This window comes from Geotrypetes seraphini, chromosome 1 (assembly GCF_902459505.1).
Source record: "Geotrypetes seraphini chromosome 1, aGeoSer1.1, whole genome shotgun sequence".
In the NCBI taxonomy this organism is placed as follows: domain Eukaryota; kingdom Metazoa; phylum Chordata; class Amphibia; order Gymnophiona; family Dermophiidae; genus Geotrypetes; species Geotrypetes seraphini.
Window position 1 is genome coordinate 403,725,024 of NC_047084.1, and position 15,213 is coordinate 403,740,236.

A 15,213-nucleotide genomic window follows, 5' to 3' on the forward strand; every position below is an offset into this window, starting at 1 on the left:
CACCACTTTTCCATGATGCCAATGATGTCAAGGTCATCTTTTTGTGCCATAGCTTTCAATTCCCCCATCTTATTTCTTAGGCTCCTTGCGTTTGTGTACATACACTTGAGTTTGTGGCCTGTTACTTTCTTGCATTTCCTTCCCACTTGTGTCCCTTTTGATCCGTCAGGATTTCTATCTTGCCTATGATAATAATAATAATAATAATTTTATTCTTATATACCGCCATACCCAGCGAGTTCTAGGCGGTTTACATTAAATTAGATTAGGATCCGCATAGACTTGTAGATTTACAACAAATTTATAGGATTTACAACAACTGTAGCCAAAACTTGGCAGATGAAAAGGGAAATTTACAACAAGTTTAGCCAACTTCGTAGATGAAGAGGGCAGAATTACAACAAATTAATCGGATTTACAACAGATTTGGTCAGACTTGAAGGAAGTGGGAAGGAGAAGCAGGGGGAGATAGGAGCTATCGTGAAGGAGAAGAGTCGGGTAGGGGGCCTTGAGATTATCTGAAGGGTCAGTTAAGGGTTTTGTTTGCTGAAAAGGTGGGTTTTGAGTGATTTTCTGAAGTCGAGGTAGGTGGGGGCCTCGAGTATCATTTGGGCTAGCCATGGGTTCATCTTGGCTGCTTGGAAGGCGAGGGTTTTATCAAGGAATCTTTTGAGTTGACAAAGCTTTGGTGAAGGGTATGCGAACAGCTGAATTCTGCGGGATTTCTTGTTGGTGCAGTGAAGATTTAAGTGGGGAGTGATGTATCTTGGCGAAAGACCATTTATCGATTTGTAGCATATGCATGCGAATTTGAAAAGAACTCTGGATTCGAATTGCAGCCAGTGAAGTTGGTTGTAGTATGGGGAGATGTGTTCCCATTTCTTCAGGCCATAGATGAGGCGAATGGCGGTGTTTTGGATCGTTTTTAGTCTCCTGGTGGTTTTCTTTGTGGCGCTCAGATAGATAATGTTGCAGTAGTCCAGAATGCTGAGAATGGAGGATTGTACTAGTAGGCGGAAGGAGGTGTCATTGAAGAATTTTTTTATGGTACGAAGTTTCCAAAGTACCATGAAACATTTCCTGACAATGAGGTCTGTGTTGTTTTCTAAGGATAGGTTTTTGTCTAGGATGACTCCCAGTATTTTTAAGGTGGGTTCTAGGGGGAAGGTCATTCCTTTCAGATGAATTGTGGTGTTTTTGATTTTTTCCTTGGGGGTGGCTAGAAAAAATTTTGTTTTGTCCGGGTTTAGTTTCAGCCTGAACGATAACATCCAACGTTCAATCTGGTTGAAAATGTTAGTAATGTAGTCAAGTAGTTCTGGTGTGAAATTGGTAAGGGGGATGGCTATTGTGATGTCGTCTGCATATATGAAAAATTTGAGTTTGAGGGTGTGAAGGAGGTTGCCTAGGGAGGCCAGGTAGATGTTGAATAGAGTGGGGGAGAGGGGGGAGCCCTGCGGGACGCCACAGGTGTTGTCCCAGCTATGTGAGATATTGTTGTCCTTGAGTACCTTGTAGGATCTATTTTTTAGGAACCCCTGGAACCAGTTGAGGACCTGATCGGATATGCCAATGTGTGCCAGGCATTCGAGGAGTATGGTGTGGTCGACCAGGTCAAAGGCACTGCTTAGGTCTAGCTGTATGATCAAGGCACTTGATCCTAGACTGAAGAGCGTGTGAAGATAGTCGAGGAGGGAGGCAATTATGGTTTCGGTGCTGTGGTCCGTGCGAAAGCCTGATTGATTGTCGCTGAGGATGTTGAATTTTTCTAGGTAAGTGGAGAGTTCAGTCTTTACCACCCCTTCTGCTATTTTGGTGAAAAGGGGGATGTTTGCGATCGGTCTGTAATTATGATCTGATGAGTCTTCCCCGCTGTCTTCCTGCATGGTATCCTCTGGGTATACCAGTTCCCAAACCATTGACTCTCGGTCAGCTGTCGGCTTTCCCCTTCTTCCTAGTTTAAAAACTTCTCAATTTCTCTCTTGATGTTGCTTGCAAGTAGCCTCATTCCATCTCCGATGAGATGGAGTCCATCCTTCCTGAATAACTTGCTCTTCCCCCAGAACGTCATCCTTCTTCCTCAAACCAGCGCCTCATCCATGCGTTGACTGCTTGCAGCCTCATCTGCCTCTTCTCATCGTCCCTGGGAACCAGCAGGATCTCTGAGAACACTACCCTCAGCGTTCTGTTCTTCAGCTTCCTTCCTAGCATCCGGAACTGGTCCTTCAGTACTTACCTGCTGTAGTTCCTGTTGCTCATGTTGTTGTCCCCACATGGATCACCACCTCTTCTAAGCTATTGATGATCCTGTCGATGCGGCTCACTATATCTTCTATCTTGGCTCCCGGTTGGCAGGTCACCAGCCGATCCTGTTTTCCTCCTGCTATGTGGCTGTCAATTTGTCTGATGATGGAGTCCCCCACGATGATTGCTGTCCTTTCTTCAGCTGCAGGTGTATGTCCATCTCTGCAGCCGCAAGTCCGTGTCCCTGGTGTATGTTCATCTCTGCAGCCGCAGGTCCGTGTCCTCTGTGCACTTCCATCTTCCCTCAACCTGGCGTTGGCTTGCACCGGACTCGTCTTCCTGTAGGTTCCCTCCGCTGTTTCCAGGGGTCGTTTCTGTGTCATCCATTTCTTCCCTGTGGTTGTTCTCCAGGTGGACCTCACTCACTGTAGGTGTATCTTGGCAGTTCCAATGTTGCTGGTGATTTTCCACAGCCTCCATGTATGCCTCCTTGATGAACTTCTGTCAGACTTCTTCCTCAATGGTTTCCTCTGTCTTTAAGTTTTGTGCCTCTCTGTCCTCTTCCTCCACTGCTTGAATTGCTTCTAGTTCCAGTATTTTGCCCTCCAGGAGTCTAACTTGTTTCTTCAGGCCCTCCAGTCCTCACATCGAGTGCATACATAAGATCACCTTCCAGAGGGGAGATAGTCATACATATGACAAATGGTGCAGAAAACCGGGTAGCTCAACATGATGCTTCTGTCTGTTGCTTCCATTGCTGTCCGCTTGCCAATCTGCTATCTGAAGTGGCTTATCTCTGGTTCCTTATGTAGCATCCTTAGTGTTACTGTGAGGTCCCTCGCCTGATTTTAAACCTGCTACCCTTGTTTGCTTGTTGCTTGTGTGTCCTCTGTGGTTGCCCTCTGCTCTTCTTACTTGCTTGTGTGTCCTCTGTGTCTGCTGTGGTTTCCCTCTGCTCTTCTTGTTGTGACATCCCTTCTTAAGGCCCTTCGCAAAGGTGCTCTTGCCTTCGACATGTGCCAAATGGCTGAACGCCGTTGACCCCTACCCTTTTAAGGCGGAGCTCTGGATCCTTATTTTTCTGACGTCAGAGGGTTAGGCAGAGCTACCTCTCGCTGTTGCCCCTCACTCTCCTCTGCCTTCTGTGCCTCTGTTCCCTCCTCTGTACTCCTCTTCTCTCCTGCCTCCCACTCTACTCTCAGGGCACACTAGATGAAATCGTCATTGGCCCCGCCCCTTTTAAGGTGGAATTCCGGATCCGAGTTCTTCTGGCATCGGAGGGGTGGGCAGAGCTACCTCTCGCCGCTGCCCCTCTCCTCTGTCCCCTCCTCTGTACTCCTCTTCTCTCCTGCTTTCCGACTCTCTCCTGCCTCCTGCCTGGAATATTAAGTAGAAGCCTATGCATTGGTATTACTGCTTGATCTTAGTTGTGCCTTTGATCTCGTAGATCATAATTTATTGTTACTTTGTTTATATTCACCTGGTTTATCTGGAAATGTTTACCAGAGGTTTAAAGGTTTTTTGACATTCCGTAGCTATCAAGTAAAATCGGAGATTTATTCTTATAGATGGGACAATCCTTATGGCCTGCCTCAAGACTTCTCTTTTTTTTTTACTTTAAATCTTTTTTTTATTAAACAAAATATAAACACTTCCATAAAGTATTTCTGAGTGGAGAGGAGCAGAGGACATATTTCTCTCTGAGGGGAAAGGAGAGGATATTTCTCTGGGTAAATATACATTATTTTGCTGTGAGCTTTGCTAATTTGGGGGATAAAAGCTAAACTGTAGGTTCCTTTATAAAGATAGATTTATATCTTAAAAGTGCAAGCAGCAGGTTCTATCTTAGTCTGCATCAAGGAGTAAAAGGTGTGCCCAGGGAGGATAAAGCCAGAGCGGAGAAACTGAATTAATTCTTTGCTTCGGTCCGTTCAGAAGATGTAAGAAATCTGCCTGAACCAGAAATGGCTTTCAAGAGTGATGAGGCAGAGGAACTAAAAGACATACTAAGCCAAATCAACAAGTTAAAGAGTTATAAATCACCTGGAGCCCAGATGTTATGCATCTCAGGATACTGGAAGAACTCAAACTTGAAATTGCTGATGTTTGTGATCTGTAACCTGTTACTAAAATAGTCTATAGTATTTGAAGATTGGAGGGTGGCCAATGTTATACTGATTTCTAAAAAGGGTTCCAGGGGAGATCTGGGAAATTACAGACTAGTAAGCCTAACTTCGGTGCCGGGCAAAATGGTAGAAACAATTATAAAAAATAAAATTGTGGAACATGTAGACAAACATGATTTAATGAGACAGAGTCAGCATTGGTTCAGTCGAGGGAGATCTTGCCTCACCAATTTGTTTGACTTCTTTGAAGGTGTGAATAAACATGTGGATAAAAGCTAGGCAGTTGATGTAGTATATCTAGATTTCCAGATAGCTTTTGACAAAGTTCCTCATGAGAGGCTTCTGAGAAAATTAAAGAGTCATAGGAGAGGAGGCAATGTTTAATTGTGGATTAAGAATTGGTTAACGGACAGAAAAAAAAGGGTTGGGTTAAATAGTCTTTTTTCTCAATGGAGGAGGTAAAATAGTGGTGTACCGCAGGGATTTGTACTAGGACCAGTGCTTTTTAACTTATTTATAAATGATCTGGAAATTGGAACTATGAGTTAGAGAATGACATGGGGAAAAAATCTGTCCCATTCACTGCCCCATTCCTATCCCCGCAGCATCCATACAAGCCTAAATAATGCAATATTTAGCTTATTCCTTCCTTATAAATCAAAGTTCTGGCTGCTGAACTGGAGAAACAGTCCAGCAAACGTAAGCAGCCTTGGGGCAAACAGTTCTGGTTTAAAAATGCACAAAAGAAAACCAGCAGAGTTCTCACAGCTTATGAGAAGCAAAAATATAAAACCCCAAACAAAGGCAAAAACACAGGCTTCCCTGTTTCCCTATGTTAGTAGATGCTGGTTCAGCACACTCCCAAAACACATTTCAAATTCCAGTAACATTTAGAACAAGAACCCTCCCCCCTGTAGTGCAAGCTACATTTCCATGAGGTCCTCAGCTGCCAACTCTGAAAGTGAGCTGTTCTGCCACTGCATGGAATCCCCTTTTGGGAGTTTCTTCCTCAGAGCTCCCTGACTCTGAGCTAATGACCTTCATTTCCCAGTCCCCCTGCTGGGGTTGCCTCCCTGCTTCTCTCTCAGCTGTTCCTCTCTTCCAGCTCTCCCCCCTCTGGCCCAGCTTTGCTGGAGGATAAGGGCTCACAGGTGACAGGCCCCTTCCCCTAATTACTAACAGTGAGCACAGCAGCAGCTTGAAGCCAAGGTAATTTTCTGTCTCTTCTTAAAGGGACAGGATTAAAAGGTGCAGCACAAGTCTGTTTAACTTCCCCAGCTGCACTGCTCCAGGCTTGAGAATAGACACAGGAGAAAACTTAAAGGCACCATCCAACCTCTAACCCCGGTTCTTCCCTGCTCTTTCCTATTGGCACAGGAAGAAAACTAAAGGCTCTTGGGATATGTAGTTTTCTGTATTGCAGGGTTTCTGGTTTAAACCTAGGTTTTGTGGAGGGACTGGGGACTTGCTGGGCACTTGGCACAGGATTTCTATCGCGCTGCCTGGGGTTCCTGCTACACACTAAACCAGGGCTGCCCAAGTCTGGTCCTTGAGATCTACTGGCAAGCCAGGTTTTCAGGATATCCACAATGAATATGCATGAGAGAGAGATTTGCATACAAGAAGGCAGTGCAGACAAACCTTTCTCATGCATATTCATTGTGGATATCCTGAAAACCTGGCTTGCTAGTAGATCTCGAGGACCGGACTTGGGCAGCCCTGCACTAAACTGTTCAAAGTTGTTAATACGCATGCAGACTATGATAAACTACAGGAAGACCTTAGGAAAATGTAAGACTGAGCATTCAAATGGCAGATGAAATTTAATGTGAAGAAATGCAAAGTGATGCACATTGGGAAAAATAATCCAAATCATAGTTACTGGATGCTAGGGTCAACCTTGGAGGTCAGCACTCAAGAAAAAGATCTGGATGTCATTATGGACAATATGCTGAAACTTTCCGCCCATATGGGTGGCGGCGGCCAAAAAAGCAAACAAGATGCTAGGAATTATAAGAAAAGGAATGGTAAACAAGACTAAGAATGTTATAATGCCCCTGTATCGCTCCATGGTGTGACCTCATCTGGAGTATTGCATTCAGCTCTGGTCTCCTTATCTCAAAAAAGATATTGCAGAACTCGAAAAGGTTCAAAGAAGAGTGACCAAGATGATAAAGTAGATGGAGGTCCTCTCGTAATAGGAAAGATGAAGGAGGTTAGGGCTCTTCTGCTTGAAAAAGGCTGAGGGGATATAAGATTCAAGTCTACAAAATCCTGAGTGGTGTAGAACTGGTAGAAGTGGATCAATGTTTTACTGCTTCAGGATTTGCAAAGACTAGGGGACACTCAATGAATTTACAGAGTAATACTTTTAAAAACAATAGGAGGAAATATATTTTCACTCAGAGAATAGTTAATCTCTGGAATGTGTTGCCAGACGATGTGGTAAGAGCGGTTAATGTAGCTGGTTAAAAAAAAAAAAAAGCTTGGACAAGTTCCTGGAGGAAAAGTCCATAGTCTGCCGTTGAGACAGACATGGGGGGGGAGCCACAGCTTTCCCTGAATCGGTGGAATGGAATGTTGCTACAATTTGGGTTTTTGCCAGGTACCTGTGACTTGGATTGGCCTCTGTGAAGACGGGATGCTGGGCTAGATGGACCATTGGTTTCACTCAGTAAGGCTATTCATATGTTCTTATGCATACAGATGAAAACTTTTTGTACTGTAATTCCAAGTAACATTAACTCATTTATATCCCCTCCCCACACACACTTTAAGAGTTCAACAGGACAACCATACAGAGAAACTAGCTATGAGAAGTGAACATATGCAAGTCAACCATCGATGTAGTGCAGGATCCCACTTCCCTACCCCAAACCAAAACTAGAAGAGGGGGAAACAAAATAAAACTCCCGACTCTCTCTTGCCTCCTGACTGGAATATTAAGTAGAAGCCTATGCATTGGTATTACTGCTTGATCTTAGTTGTGCCTCAAAGAAACCCCAAAGAAACAAGTCCATACTGGCAAACTGTAAAATAACAACCACCTCATAATCCCAAACCACTTCCTCCCATCTACTTGATGGGCTAAGTGACGACCCCTATAAAATATAACAAAAATAGGAGAGCTTGACGCTTATACTCCCCTCTGAGAATACATCCTGTCCAAATCTAACACCTAACTGAAAGAACTAAGGGCTAGATTCACTAACCTTACCACTCCATGGGCGATCTGATCTGTGGCCGGGCAACTGATCCAAAACGTGTCCTCATGCAAATGGAGGCAATCGGAGGCATGCCCCACACCAACCACATGGATCACTGAAGAGCAATTCTGAAGCATGCACAGACCATCTTCTTTGCCTGTAGATGGTCTGCGCATACGTTCGAACATGGATCGCCAAAAAAAACTCCTCTCTCCTATTGAAAATGTAGCATCTTATGGATTAAGGTAGTGAAGCAAAAGCGCTTCTGCTAAATTATATTTGTGCAAAAGAAGAGGTTGTGAAGACTTGATTTATGGCAACTGTCAGCCACAGGGCCCTAGTTATTTACCTCCTTAGGTAATACAAGTCAAGTTTGCCACATCTTCAGACACAGCTCGCAAGTGTGTGATTTTAACCCACAGGTTTAAAGTGGAGCTGCATTGCAGCATTTTCTGGAACAGAACAGAACATGCCATAATGCAGCCCTGCTTTAAACCCACAGGATAAAACCATGCAGGGAAGAGTGGCAGAGAGTAAGAGAGTCAGGGCGGCAGTGAGAGCTGGGAGATCGTAGAGGCAGTGCGAGCCGGGAGAGTTGGGAAGACAGAGATCAGGGCGGTTGGGGGAAGTATGGTTTGGGCTGCAGGGCTGGGATTTCAGGGCAGCAAAGAGCAGGACAGTCACCAAGGATGTGAGTGACTGGTCCTCAGCAGTCACTTCTTTTTGGATTGGCCAGCCCAGTCGGTGGTCCTTCTCTTTAGTGAATCGCTGCCTTCCTACTTTTCCGACAATTCCATTTTGGTTTCTTCCTACTTTTCATGCCATTTCCCCTCATTTGCATGTACGGATTGGATCAGATTGGAGGTTGATCAGCCACAAGGTTAGTGAATCGGGTTGGAGGAAAATCGGGTCGTACACGATTGCAAACATGATCATGAATTTAGCCCTAATCCCCTTCCCACAGGAAAGAAAAACATCCGCAACCACGCTTCAGCATGTATTCCACACCATGGATGTCGGAGGCATGCATTCCACCTTTTTCCCACACTTGCCCAAATACCAAAAAATTAGAAAGAGTTGAGTACCAGGCTCCTGGCTTTGGGTGATAAAGATTGAATATAAGATTCCCAAATATGCAAAAATAGTTGTTTCCATTTGTAATTAAGAGCATGCTTTTGTTCTAAACTAAACCTTAAGTTTATATACCGCATCATCTCCACGGAAGTAGAGCTCGGCACGGTTTACAAGAATTTAAAAATGAGAAAGGGTAGGAAAAGGTTTACATAAGTTTATAGATCGAGTGGTAAAGTAAGGGAAAAAAGAAATTGCATGTTAGAGAAGAGCCAGGGTTTTAGGCACATCTCCTCTTCTTTTTAATATTTATCTTTCCTCTTTTGGGGTTCAACCAGCAAATTTAAATGGGCAAAGTTATAGTTACGCTGATGATATTACAATAGTGCTCCCAGTCACTTTCCTTCTGTTTTCTGAGATTACAAGGGTGGAAATGGTCTTATCCACTGTAGAAGGATGAATGCACAATTTTAAGCTGGAGCTGAATAAAGCAAAATCAAAATTTTTCTTAGCCACTTCATCCATGTGTGAGTCTGATAGTATAATTTTAGGAGGGAATATTTACCCCATAGCTCCCACTATAAGAATTTTGCAGGTACCGTATTTTTTGCTCCCTTAGACGCACCTGACCATAAGACACATCCTAGATATAGAGGAGGTAAACAAGAAAATAAAACCATTTTGAACCAAATTCTCCCTGCCAGGCTCTGTACCCTGTCCCCCCTTTGGTGGGCTAGTGGTAGGCCGGGACAGGACAGACAGGCCTAGTGGCTGGCAGGCAGGTAGGAACAGAGCAGGCAGTTAGGGACAGGGTGGGTAGGTAGTTAGGCAGGCAGGCCTCTCCCCCCCCCCCCCCCCCAGGCAGGCAGCAGGAAATCCCTGACCTCTCCTTCCTCCCTCCTTATTTTTAATTTGGCAGGGCGGGCAGACAGGCAGCAGGCAGGCACCAGCCTCTCCATCCTCACCCCCCAGGCAGGCGGCAAGCAGATCCTGGCTCTCTTCTTCCTCCTTTGCTCCCCCGCGTACCTTTTTTTTTTTTTAACTTCCGCCACTTCATTCACTGAGAGTGGCGCACCAGGTTGCCTGCCTGGTCCCACGCCACTATGCCGCAAAAGAACAGAAGAGGAGGCTGCCGCGTCTGCCATCCGTTCTCAGGGAAGTGGCGGGGACCAGGCAGCCAGCAATCCTTGTGCACTGCTCTCAGCGAGTGAGGCGCCAGAAGTAAAAAAAAAAGGTATGTGCGGGGGAAGAGGGCCGGCAAACAAGGGAGGGTGGCAGCATTAAAATAAGTTAACGGGGGGGAGCGCTATGGGTATTCGCTCCATTAGAAGCACCCTTATTTCCACTCCCTTTTTTGGGGGAAAAAAGTATGTCTAATGGAGTGAAAAGTACAGTATATGTTGACATAAAGTTATCGATGTTGTCAAAAGTTAACCACATTGTGCAAAAAGGGTTTTTTGTGTTATGGAAACTGAAATCAGTTAGATTGTATTTTGAAAGAATCCCTTTTCAATTGCTTGTTCAGTCATTAGTACTGGGTCTTCTAGATTATTGTTAAATTTTTTACCTGGTAGGACAGCAATCCTTTCTTCAAAAATGATGTATTGTTCAAAACATAGCTGTCCGATTGATTTTTAACTTGAAGAAATTTGACCATGTTTCCCCCTATTATCAAAAACTACACTGGCTTCTAGTAGAGGATAGTTTTATTTAAGTTTGGATGCTTTATTTATAAAACATTGTATGGTTTATTACCAAGATATTTGATGAATCATTTTGTTTTCATCTTGCAAGAGTGTTCTTTATGTAACTTATTTTTTAGGTTTCCTGTAGTTAAAGGTTGCTCATAAACAAGATTCATAAATTGACAACTGTTGTACCAAGCTGTATACTGAGATTCTGAATTCGGTCTATGACTAATATGCATTTTAGAAAACTTCTAAAAGCATATTTATTTATTTATTTATTTATTAAGTATGTGTAGATTATTCAGTGTTATTGTAATTGATCTAAATGTAATTTGCTGTCATTGCTGAACCAGAACGTACGCAGGTAAGGCTAGACTCAAATAGAGCACTGGTCTTTTACCTAAGGGCCACTGCGTTAGCGAACTGCTGGGCACAATGGACCACTGGTCTGACCCAGCAGCGGCAATTCTTATGTTCAGTTTTATTCTTTTCTATACCGCATCGAACTGCAAGGTATTTGCGAAATAGAAGTAAATTTTGATGTTATGTTATGTTAAACACTAATAAGAAATTGCACTAAATAAAATGAATGATTTGTTTTTTTAGGTGAAATTACATATGGTGGTCGAGTTACAGATTCCTGGGATCAAAGATGTTTGCGGACAATTTTAAAAAGATTTTTTTCTCCTCAAATACTTACAGATAACTACAAATATTCAACATCTGGTAAAAAAAAAAAATTGATTTTAAGCAGATTTTCTCAAAAAGATAGCTACTCCTATTGGTACTGTGATATTTCATTTGCTGAAAGAAAGATTAGGTTCTTACCTCAATAATCTTTCTTGTATAGAGGCATATCAGTCTTGAACTAGTGGGTAGTCACCCTCCATCGTGAGTTTGTTTGCAGAAGGGATCAATAATTTTTTCGGCTCCGCCTCATTCCCCAGTGGGCTATACTGTAGCCCCTCAGTTTCTATCAAAGCAATCAAATATCAGTGTCACACAGAAAACACAAAAAGGATCGGGAATGGAGCCACTCCCTGACAAATAAATTCTGTTTTGCTCTGTAAGAAAACATGCATAAATTTAAAAACTGAATTCTAAAACAAGGAGGAATAAACAAGCACCTTCCTGAGTGTAACCTGTTCTAACAGATTGTGAACAAACTCTGTTCAGCCTCTCGACAGAGGCAGATAACTCTTCATTCTGCAACCCTTCTTGATAGGAAAATACAAACATCTGTTAAGACATACCTGTCTGCGGCAGGTGACAGTGAACACTGACAGGATTGGCTTCAAGACTGATGTGCCTCTTTACAAGAAAGAAGATTATTGAGGTAAGAACATAATCTTTCTATCTAGTGCAAGAGGCACATTGGTCTTGAACTAGTGGGATGTACCTAGGCAGTCCCCAGAATTCAGAGTGAGACAAATGAGCCTACTGTCAGCACTGAGGACCCAAAAAACTGTCTCCAGGTAAGCTGGTATATCTACCCTGTAAATTTCATACAGGTGGCCCAGGTTGCTACCCTACAAATCTCCTCAGGCAGAACTGTCTGGGACTCTGTTCATGAAGTGGCCACATCCCTAGTACAATATGCCTTCAAAGAGATTGGGGATTGTTTCCCATCTCCGATGTACTCTAAAAAAAAAAATAGCCATGTGAATCCATATGGAAATGGAGGCCTTGGAAGCTGGTCTCCCTCGCCAGCCATTTCAATATCTTGGCCTTTCTTAGAATCCGTAGAACTGAAAGTGGGTTCACAAACCTCTTGATTAACGTGGAAAGCCGAAACTACTTTTGGCAAAAAGGAGGGTACTGTTGCAGTGACATCCCAACTTCAGGAACCTGAGGAATGGCTCCATATAGAACAGCCCATCTTGCTGAGACTATAGCCACTAAAATTACTATCTTTACTTTAAGGTCCTTGAGAAATGCCATCTGAAAAGGCTCATATGGAGCTTGATAGAGGGCTTTGAGAACCAAGTTGAGATCTCCATGTGGAAAAAAGGCAGTCTCACCAATGGGTGAAATCACAATGCATCTTTTTAAAACCTGGTCGACTGTCGGCTTTCCCCTATCTTTCAGTTTAAAGCCTTCTCGATTTCCTTCTTCATGTTGCCTGCCAAAACTCTTGCTCCTTCCTTGTTGAGGTGTAGTCCGTCCTTTCTGTAGTACTTGCTTTTTCCCCAGAATGCCGTCCAGTTGCGCACGAAGTCGAAGCCTTCTTCTTCGCACCATCGTCTCATCCAGGCGTTGATGGAGCTTGATAGAGGGCTTTGAGAACCAAGTTGAGATCTCCATGTGGAAAAAAGGCAGTCTCACCAATGGGTGAAATCACAATGCATCTTTTTAAAACCTGGTCGACTGTCGGCTTTCCCCTATCTTTCAGTTTAAAGCCTTCTCGATTTCCTTCTTCATGTTGCCTGCCAAAACTCTTGCTCCTTCCTTGTTGAGGTGTAGTCCGTCCTTTCTGTAGTACTTGCTTTTTCCCCAGAACGCCGTCCAGTTGCGCACGAAGTCGAAGCCTTCTTCTTCGCACCATCGTCTCATCCAGGCGTTGATTACTTGCAATTCCCCTTGTCTCTTTCCATCCGCTCTTGGTACTGGGAGGATCTCGGAGAAGGCCACCTTCACCTCCCTGATCTTCAGTTGTCTTTCTCGGAAGACAACTGAAGATCAGGGAGGTGAAGGTGGCCTTCTCCGAGATCCTCCCAGTACCAAGAGCGGATGGAAAGAGACAAGGGGAATTGCAAGTAATCAACGCCTGGATGAGACGATGGTGCGAAGAAGAAGGCTTCGACTTCGTGCGCAACTGGACGGCGTTCTGGGGAAAAAGCAAGTACTACAGAAAGGACGGACTACACCTCAACAAGGAAGGAGCAAGAGTTTTGGCAGGCAACATGAAGAAGGAAATCGAGAAGGCTTTAAACTGAAAGATAGGGGAAAGCCGACAGTCGACCACCGGTCGATGGTACGGATAGCAGGATGCCCCGACGAAGAAGCCAAGGACAACTACACCTACACAAGAGAAGACGACCTCACAGCCAATAAGGGAGAAAAAGCAGGAAGGGACAACTCAGACATAGGAGGGGACGATCACACAGCAAATAAGGGTGATAACACAGGAGCAGTAAAGGATACCAAAATTGAAACTACAGGGACGGCCAAGAGTAGAAGGTCCAAAAAGGTAACACGAAGGGAACTTAGATGTATGTATACAAATGCTAGAAGTCTGGGTAACAAAATGGGGGAACTAGAGACAATAGCAAGACATGACATATTGGATATCATTGGCATAACAGAAACATGGTGGAATGAAGAAAACAAATGAGACACAGTACTACAGGGATACAAACTGTATAGAAGAGATCGAATAGGGCAGAAAGGTGGAGGTATTGCTCTATATGTTAAGGAGGGGATAGATTCTGTTGAAATGGTTAAAACAGAAAGGAAAGAGAAGCTTGAGTCACTCTGGACCAAAATTCCTGGTCAATATGGCGCAGATACGAAAATTGGCCTTTACTATCGTCCACCAGGACAGGCGGAGGAAACTGACTCAGAAATGATGGAGGAAATCAAACAAGAATGCAAGACAGGCAATGTAATTATATTGGGAGACTTCAATTTCCCAGGGATAGACTGGAAACTAGCAACCTCCAACTGCGGCAAGGAAGCCAAGTTCCTGGAGGTGCTAGGGGATTGCTTCCTGGAACAAATGGTAAAAGAGCCGACAAGAGGCAACGCCACCTTGGACTTGGTCCTAAATGGCCTCACGGGACCGATAACAGAAGTGGAAGTCATAGTTCCACTGGGAACGAGTGATCATAATGTAATCAACTTTAAACTAGACATCAGGAAAGGGAAACATGCCAAAACCTTAACCACCATCTTGAACTTTAAAAAGGGTAAATACGATAGCATGAGAGCCATGGTAGAAAAACGACTCGAGAAGATGATGGACAAACTTGAAATGGTTGATCAGGCATGGACACTACTGAAAAATACTATCACAGAAGCACAAGATCTCTACATTCCGAAGATTTCCAAAGATCGGAGAACAAAGAGCAAAAGAGAATCGGCATGGCTTACCATACAGGTGAAGGAAGCCATAAAAGATAAGAAGGACTCTTTCAAAAAATGGAAATGCATAAAGACAACCGAAGCCTGGAACAAACATAAAGATGATCAGAAGAAATGTCACAAGGCGGTGAGGAATGCAAAACAGGATTATGAGGAAAAAATAGCCCAGGAGGCCAAAAACTTCAAGCCCTTCTTTAGATACGTGAAAGGGAAAAAACCTGCAAAAGAGGCAGTGGGACCCCTGGACGACCAGGGAAGAAAAGGGTACGTCAAGGAAGATAAACAAATCGCAGACAAACTAAATTCCTTCTTTGCATCCGTCTTTACGAAGGAGAACACCTCAACAATACCTGAAGCGGAGAAAGTGTTTGCAGGAGAAATAGAAGACAGCCTCACCACAGTTGAAGTGGACTTAGACCAGATATACTATCAGATCGACAAACTTAAAAGCGACAAATCCCCTGGACCGGATGGGATTCATCCGAGAGTCTTAAAGGAATTGAAGGTTGAAATCGGAGAGTTATTGCAAAAACTTGCAAACCTGACAATCAGAACTGGACAGATACCGGACGACTGGAGGATAGCGAACGTCACCCCAATTTTCAAAAAAGGATCGAGAGGGGAACCGGGCAACTATAGACCTGTGAGTCTTACGTCTGTCCCTGGCAAGATGGTTGAAGCACTGATCAAGGATAGCATAGTCCGGCACTTGGACGCATACGACTTAATGAAACCCAGTCAACATGGATTCAGGAAAGGGAAATCATGTTTGACTAATTTACTCCAATTTTTTGA

General features: G+C 43.8%; 1 protein-coding gene across 1 annotated transcript in view; it reads left to right on the plus strand.

Annotated features, from left to right (window-relative positions):
- LOC117347325 (dynein heavy chain 6, axonemal-like) overlaps positions 1-15,213 on the plus strand; it is a 2,502,256-nt gene that overhangs the window by 2,297,684 nt on the left and 189,359 nt on the right. The window contains 1 exon segment of the mRNA XM_033918113.1: positions 10,942-11,061. Coding sequence (XP_033774004.1) covers positions 10,942-11,061 — 120 coding nt within the window.